Source organism: Mastomys coucha, chromosome X (assembly GCF_008632895.1).
Source record: "Mastomys coucha isolate ucsf_1 chromosome X, UCSF_Mcou_1, whole genome shotgun sequence".
NCBI classification, from domain to species: Eukaryota; Metazoa; Chordata; class Mammalia; order Rodentia; family Muridae; genus Mastomys; species Mastomys coucha.
Genome location: NC_045030.1, coordinates 102,907,768 through 102,916,413, shown reverse-complemented (window position 1 = coordinate 102,916,413; position 8,646 = coordinate 102,907,768). Strand labels below are relative to the sequence as shown.

Here is an 8,646-nt window from a genome sequence, read left to right as displayed (position 1 = left end):
CTCTCTTTCTCTCTCTCTCAGCAAATAAATGTTTGGTGATAAACTCCTTAGCTTTTTTCTTTTAGAATACAGCCTAGAGTCTGAATAAACTTTCTGCAAAATTATGAGTTGACCATCCAATTAATCTCCTTATGGAGGAGAATTTTCTTCCACAACAAATATAAATTGTTTTATTTCTTTAAGTAGAATGGTAGTTATAATTTCATTTTATTTTGAATTTTGTATAATACTTGTATTCCAACTCTGAAAGCTGTTTACCATTTTTAGTTTTTAAATTTAAAAAATTGGGGGTGTGTGTTTTGAGACAGGGTTTCTCTGTGTAGCCCTGGCTGTCCTGGAACTCACTCTGTAGACCAGGCTGGCCTCGAACTCAGAAATCCGCCTGCCTCTGCCTCCCAAGTGCTAGGGATTAAAGGCATGCACCACCACCACCACCTAGCTTTTTTTCTTTAAAGCAGGCACTGACTATTATTCCTGATGGTTTTTAAATATGATTCCTCAAAATGGAAGCAAAAATAGATTAAAATGTTTCATGGGGACTTTTATAGCATGCTAAATATTTTAGAATTATATTCTGCAACCAGTAGAGACATTTGCTGTAGATAATCAAGGGATGGGACATTCTAGTAGCAGGAAGATAGGTTGGATGAGCTAGATTAGATGAAGAACAAAATTAAGGTAGAAGAGTAGTAAAGAGGTCAGTGAAATACTTTAGCAATAAATAATACAAGTTTTGTTTAGATTGAAGTTGAAAAGCAACTTTGTTATATATAACTGGTGAAAAGAATATAAAAGATCTTCATAGAGAACTAGCAATAACTTGATTGTTTTTGAATACTTAATGAAGATAGATTTAGGCAGAAATTGAATGTAATTTATAGAATAGTGGCATGAAGAGCTCCAGCAAAACAGTCAAAAATGCTGAAAATTTAAGAACAAACCAATGCTTTGAAATTGTTCATTGGATATTGTTCAAAAGGATATGTAGTAAGTAGAGAAGCACTCCAAAAAAACCTAATTATTAAAAACATTGAGAGACTGAGGTATCTGGTCTCAGCTTAACCCACTATCCCAGAGACTTATGAAGTTGAATCTCCTTTAGACAGAGCAGAGTGAGACCACTGTGTCATTGACTTCTTGACTGAAGCAGACATCCTACACTGGAATATGCAATCTGGGAAGATCAAAAGCTATGACTCCAGAGCTTAGTGTGTTGCTGTAAAAGCTAAGCTCCTTAGCTCTTCTGAAGAAAATTGCCTTTTCAAAGGAAGTGTGAGAAAATTAAATGTAGATTTTGGTTCTTAGTAATTATGATGAAAGGCTGGACAGGTGGCTCAGCAGTTAAGAGCGCTGCTCTTCTGGAAGATCTGGGCTTGAGTCTCAGCATCTACATGATGGTTCACAACCATTTGTAACTCCAGTTCCAGGGGATTCTATGTCCCTTCTGTCCTCTGCAGGCACTGCACATACATGATACACAGATATCATGGAGGAAAAACAGCCACACACATCAAAGTAGGTCTTAGTAAAAACACGCCTAAATAATTGAGATGAAGTTAATTGTTCATTCAGTAACAGCAAGAAACTAAGAGAAAGATTAGCTAGAAATTTTAACAAATCCAAAGAAAGCTGAGGAGTCCTTCTAAGTGTTAGAACAAGTATCAAAGACTTGACTCAAAGATTGTACCAGAAAGGACCTGAATTTAATTGTTTAAAATGATGGAGAAAAATATTTTGGGGGATTCTACAAAACCATTATGCAATCAGTTGAAATTAGGGGTGGGGGGTGTAGCTTGATACCAGCAGAGACGGGCATCTACTAAATCTTGGAAAGAAATTGTTAATGAGCTCCAATAACAGCAACATCTTAGGGTGACAATGCATGTTCCTAAGACTGTGTCTTCTGAGGACTACCAGAGGCTACATGTTATGGGGGAATAGATTATACTGAATTAGTTCAGTCAAACTTCTAAATAAACAAAAACAGTCTCCAGAGAAGAGAGTCTCAGGATCTAGCCTTCTCACAACATACTAACTATATAATACTACCCAGTTTTCAACCTAAAAATTTAGATGCAAAGGAACAAGAAAATAGAAATATATAGTGGTATACACCTATATCCCAGCACTCAGGAGGCAGAGACAGGAGGATTATGAATTAGAGGCTATATGGGCTACATAGCAGGACCCTGACATAGAAAGGAGGAAGAGGAAAAGAGAGAAAAGGTTGAAAAGAGAATGGAGGAGAAAGGGTAAAAGGGAGGACGAGGGGGTGGGTAGCACACACCTGTAATCCCAGTGCTTGAGAGGTGGAAACAAGAGGATTGGGAGTCCAAAGCCAGGACTGGCTACATAGTGAGTTAAAAGCCATCTTAGGATACATGAGACTCTTCTCAAAAAAAAAAAAAAAAAAAAAAAAAAAAAAAAAAAACAAAAAACCAGAAACAAAATAAACAAATAACAGTAAAAGAAAACAGGAGGGAAAGTTCTCTTGGATGTGATGCAAATGCATAAACAGCTAAAGGAAAAAATCATAATTGGAATTTACCAAAAATAACATCAAGGAGCCATTCAAGAAAGTACAAAAGAATCTGTGTATAGTTTGATGTCCACTTGTAATCCTAGCACTTGGGGCGTAGGGGTAGGAAGATCCAGAGGTGAAGGTCATCTTCAGCCAAATAGCAAATTTGATGCTAACCTATGAGACCCCATTTAAAAAAAACCAAAAACCCACCCTTTTTCAGTATGTGTGTATATATATGATGTATGTATGTGTATATGTGTGTAGTGTATATGTATGTAAAATCAACCTATAGATATAGAAGGAATTATTTGCAAATCGTATATAATCTATTTATATCTAGTAGAAAGAATTCTCATAATTCATTATCAGGATAATTAAGTCAGATATGTTGGGGTGGTACATGTTTATAAACCAAGTAGAAGGCAAAGGTGTGGGGATCTCAAATTTAAGGCCATAGGATGACATGTCTCAAAACAAAAGAGAAAAAGAAAAGAAAAAAATAATAGCCTCCTTTAAAATGGTTAGAGTTGGTTGGAGAGATGGCTCAGTGTATAATAGCACTGGCTGCTCTTCCAGAGATGTGGGTCCAATTCATAGCACCCACATGACAGGTCACAACCATCTGTAACTTCAGTTCCGGGCAATATGATGCCTTCTTCTGGACTCAACAGACAGAGCATACATGAAGCACATAGTCATATATGTAGGCAAAAACACTCATACACCAAAAAATAAAGAACAAAACAAAACAAAAACTCATTTCATTTTATAAAAAGTGGCTAGAGGATATGAACTGATTTTCCTCTATGGAGTTTGTATAAATAACCATTAAGCACATTAAAAAATGCTGTGTATCACCAATCATTAGAGGAATATTAACTTGAATCACTGTAAAAACCACTTAAGCCACACCAGAATGGCAGGAATCAAGACAACAGATTAAAAAGTGTTGCTGAAGATATAGAAAAATTGAAACCTTGGTCCACTGCTCTGGGAAATGTAAAATGAGAGCAGGTAAAAAAGTGCTTGCTAGTAAGTCTGACAACCTGAATGCAATACCTGGGCCCATATGGTGGAGGGAGGGAACCAACTACCGTCAGTTGTCCTGACTTCATGTACCAAGGCATGCACACACACAAATTAATTAATAAATAATTTAATATAAAATGATACAGCTACTTTGGAGAGCAGTCTAGCAATGCCTCAGAGGCTTAAATATAGAATTAGCCTATGATCCAGCAGTTTCTCTCCTAACTATATAGAAACTAAAGAAAAATGGAAATATGCCCATACACAGAAAAAGGTATACATGAATATTTATAGCAGCATTATTTATGATAGCTACAAAGTAGAAACAACCCAATGTCTATTGCCTGATGATTGGATAATTTAAATATGTACACAATTCAATTTTTTTGGCAATAAAGGAAGTGCTGGTGCATCCCACAACACAAAGGGAGCTCCAAAATATTATGTTTAATGAACAAACGCTGATATAAAAGCTGCATATGTTATACTTCTCCGCTTATATGAATGCCCAATGAGTAAAGAATTCCTTTTTGTGGTAATGAATGTCCCAAAATTGATTATAGTAATGGACATATACTGTACATACAATAAAAACCATTATATGAGTTATATAATAAGTTCTATGCTAAGTCTATCTCAGTTTATAAACATACATGGAAGACTGATAAAAGCTAGTTGAGCTAGCCAGATAAGTAAAGGCAATTGAAGTGAAGTTGATTGAAGCAGAGTTCACTGAGTCATTTCCATTCTGGGGGCCCTGCAGTGATAACCAACTAACTGTCTTTTCCTGTCAGGCCTGCATATCATCCACAGCCTAGACGAAGTCAATTTTATACAGAACCTTGTGTTTTACATTGAAGCTGCATATAAAACTGCTGTAAGTACTTATGTTATGTTATGTAAGTACTTATAGAATGAACTTAAACATAGAGTGGTTTTGTTTCTAAAACACCGAACAACTCATTTCTTCTTATAATGCTGACCCTTATAATGAACGAGTCAAAAATGCTCATGACAAAACTATTTTCAATTTCTTTACCAAGATCTTCATTCCCCAGCTTGCCTTGTCATCAATGTGTTACAGAGATAAAGAGGATACAAATGCTGTGCTTTCATTTCTTTCAAATTTTATACATCATGGTGGGTGCTTGGCAATGAGACTAAACTGTAGTCGTTTTATTATATTACTATTTTCATTGAATATATTTTATTAGAGCATCTCTAGCCCAGGCTGATTCTGAACTCACTACATGAGGGTGATCTTAACCTTCTGATTCTTCTGCCTCTCCCTCCCAAGTGTGTTGGAGTTACAGGCATAAGCTACCATGACCCTTTTTATGTGGTGTTAGGATTCGAGCCCTAGCAAACATTCAGCCAACTGAGGTATATCCCTAGCTTCTTACGGTCTTATTTTAGTTGAAACCTTTAAAAGAAGCATGATAAGTGAGTGATGTTATGGGCCATTTGGCTGTATACAAATAAAATTCATTCATTTTTTGTTGATGATGTATTGATTTAGAATCTACTATTCAAAAAGGTTTTTCCCATATGAACTACCGGATGAAATAGTTCATTTTAAATGTCATCTATAATATTTTCTCTGTATAAAATGTTGTATTAGACACTACAGAAATGCATTTTTTCTTTTAGTCTTATATGAAGGTTTTTGTTGCTGTTGTTCATTGAGACTTTCTTTATAATCTCCCAAACTTCAAATAATCCAAATGCCCATGAACAAGTACCTGGATAAACAAATTGCAGTATGTTCATAAAAGGTAATATTGTTCAACAATAAAAAATAATGAACTATTAAGCCATGCAAAAAATGAATAAATTTAAAATGCCTAATGGTTAGTAGAAGAAGTCTCATAGAAAATGTACACAAGCCTGGGCATGGTGGTATAAGCCTTTATTTAATCTCAGCATTTGGGAGAGGCAGAGGCAGGTGGATCTTTGTGAATTTGAGGCTAGCCTGGTCTGTATAGCAAGGTCCAAGCCAGCTAGAATCACTCTAAGACTGGACAAATACTCCAGTCATCCCCGATTGTGCGTTTCCTATTTTTCCATTGTTACTGACTAACCCCCTTATATTTAACATACCTCTTTTCTTTTCTTTTTGTGGTACTAGGATTAGACAGGACTTTACGCATGGCTGGCAGGTATTCTAACACTGAATTCTATCTCCATCTGCATTTTTTTTCACTTTTAACTGTTGTAATTTTAAAAGATACTACTTTTAAAATGCTTTTTATCACTTTTGATAATGTTCATTTTTCCATGCATATGTATATGAAACTTTACCCATTTCTTTTATGATGGACATACGGTCTGCTTCTGTAACTTGGCTTTTATAACTAGTGCTGTAGTAAGCGTGGATGTGCAGGTCTCTGTAACATGTTGATTTAGATTCCACTGGGTCTATTTCTAGAAGTGGTATAGCTGGATCACATGGCAGATCTATTTTTAATTTTTAAAGGCCACTCCCATACTGATTTTCATAATGCTGGACTAATTTACATGCCCACCAGCAGTGTGTAATGTCTTCCTACATTTGTTGTTAGTTATTTTTCTGATGATACATATTCTGAATGGGATGAGATGAAATCTCAATGTAGGTTTGGTTTGGCTTAGTTTGGTTTGGTTTGGTTTGGTTTTTTAAGACAGGGTTTCTCTGTATAGTCCTGGCTGTCCTAGAATTTGCTCTGCAGACAGGATGACCTGAAACTTAAAGATTTGTCTGCCTCTGACTCCCAAGTATTGGGATTATAAGCATACTGCACCACAGTCTGAATGTGAGCTCAGAGGTCTACTTACCTCTTTCCCCTGAGTACTGAGATTAAAAGTGTGTGCCATTACACCCACCTAAATACATATTCAAAGTTGAGATAGAAGCATCTTGTAATACTAAACACTGCAGAATTATTCAGTGAGGAACAGGGAATGTCAAAAGTACACTAGAAAAATATCATAACTAAGAGCCTACCAGTGGCTAAACCTAGAACAATTAACAATGTAGGCAACAAAATAATGATAGCATTCCATCATAAACCAGCAAACATACATACACATCCCAATAAATGCACAATTGAAAAAAAAAGAATAATGGACTACCTTCCTTAGAGAAGGATTATAATTAATGACCATAGAAGTAACAAGGAAAATAGATCAAAATCAGCATCAAAACTATACATACTGTAAGCAATTAAGGCAGAATGCTGAATCCGTGGATGGTTGTTTAAGGAGCAGCAAGCTATTCGCATGATCATCTTGTTTTTCTGAGATAGTGTCTCATCTTGGGATTGCAACCAGGAGCAGCCCTCCCTGGTGATATATTTATATACTATTGAACTGACTCTCAACGTATTTGCTAATGAAAAAGAGAAACATAAAATGGAAAATGCCAGTGCTAACCAAACTGTTTGGCTTTCAGTAGTTTTTACTTAGTGTCAAGGTAACAAAGGACAAGATTTGAGAAAGCACTATTGACTGGAAGTCACTAAGGAGACATGGCAGGAATGAAATTGAATCTTGGAATATATAAAAAGCACTAGTCAGGCGTGGTTGTGTACATTTAAAATTTCAGCTCTTGAGAAGTATAGGCATGAAGTCCATAGTTACTCAGTTGCTTAGTTGAGGTGAGTCCTTAGCTTTAGCAGTTGTACTGTGGTTATGTTCAGTGTTAACATTAGATAAAACTAAGTCAAAGGTGTTAGGGACTTATTGTACTATTTTTGCAATTTTGTATAATTCTGAAGTTTTTTAAAAATAAAAAGGTATTAAAATTAATTTTAAATATTTTTATGTTGCCAAGGGGGATGTTTATAGCTATGACTAAGAGTAGATTTTGGAGTGACATTCCTTAGAATGTACTCTGGATTCTGTCACTTATCAACTATTTGACCTTGGGTGAGTTACTTACTGTCCTTCTTGTAACTTAGTTTCATCATCTGTATAATGTGAAGACTAAGGGTAGAGAGATGGCTTGGTTAAGAGCACTTCCAGAGAAGCCAGGTTGAATTCTCAGCATCCACACAGTAGCTCACAACTGTTTGTAACTCCTGTTCCAGGGATTCTGACACCTTTATTCAGATATACATGTAGCCATAACACCAATATACAGAAAATAAAAATAAAAAGCATATTTTTAAAAAGTAAGCATCAAGGAAGATAATACATATATTGTACATTTTAAGTATCAAGAGATTAAGATTAGAATATAAGTTTCATATAAAAATACCTGCTGCTGCTTAGCCTTCATGTGCTAAACTTCATGGGAATCTCCTTTAGGGAAAACTTGGGAAGTGTTTCTAGATGATCTGAGTTCAATTTCTTAGACTCCCTTATTAAGTGTTGAAGAGACTCCCAACTTCTTAGAGGCCCCAACTTAACTTAGGTCATCATCTGTTCCTTAATAGCCTATGCAGAGGCATGCATGTGTGAGTGTGTATGTAGAAAATTTGCTACTGTTAATGTTTATTTTATTCAAGGATTATACATCTAATGAATGTTTAGTGGTTATGATTTGATTATAATTAGTTATATCTTGATTATTTTTTGCTAGGACTTTGGGATATGGGAACGTGGAGATAAGACAAACCAAGGCATCTCAGAATTGAATGCAAGTTCAGTTGGAATGGCCAAGGTATATTTTCTTTCTTATTTTTACCAAGTCTTGTCAATGGAATTTAGTCATAAATAAAATCTTAATACACATGATGACTGATGAAGTTGTTCTTTAAACCACAGACAAAAGTCAGGATCTTCCATGAAACTATGAATATATAATTTTAAAACTTTTCATAAGTATCAAATTTGAATCATATGGCTTTTAAGGCAAGTCTCTGTTTATGTATCATATAAGAACAACAAATTTTAAACTGTATTCACCATTTTTGCTATTGTATAAACTAAGGGAAGCTCTTTCCCTCCCTATACTCCAATCGCCTTAGCTCGGTATCAGATAGCCACCTCACAGTCCTCCATCCTCTGTCTCTCATATCGTCATTACCTTTCCACTTGGCCATGTCTTTTCAGCCTACTGGCTCTTCTTTTCTCTAGAAAGAGTAAGAATGTATAGAATATGACAGCAGGAG

The 8,646-nt window shown here is 35.5% G+C and overlaps 1 protein-coding gene across 6 annotated transcripts in view; it reads left to right on the top strand.

The window, feature by feature from the left end:
- Positions 1 to 8,646, top strand: part of Phka1 (phosphorylase kinase regulatory subunit alpha 1) — a 127,612-nt gene that overhangs the window by 10,200 nt on the left and 108,766 nt on the right. For all 6 annotated transcript variants that reach the window (XM_031365998.1, XM_031366010.1, XM_031366001.1 and 3 more), the window contains exons 5-6: positions 4,348 to 4,430; positions 8,115 to 8,195. In XM_031365998.1, the coding sequence (XP_031221858.1) occupies positions 4,348 to 4,430; positions 8,115 to 8,195 (164 nt within the window). The remainder of the gene's footprint in view (positions 1 to 4,347; positions 4,431 to 8,114; positions 8,196 to 8,646) is intronic.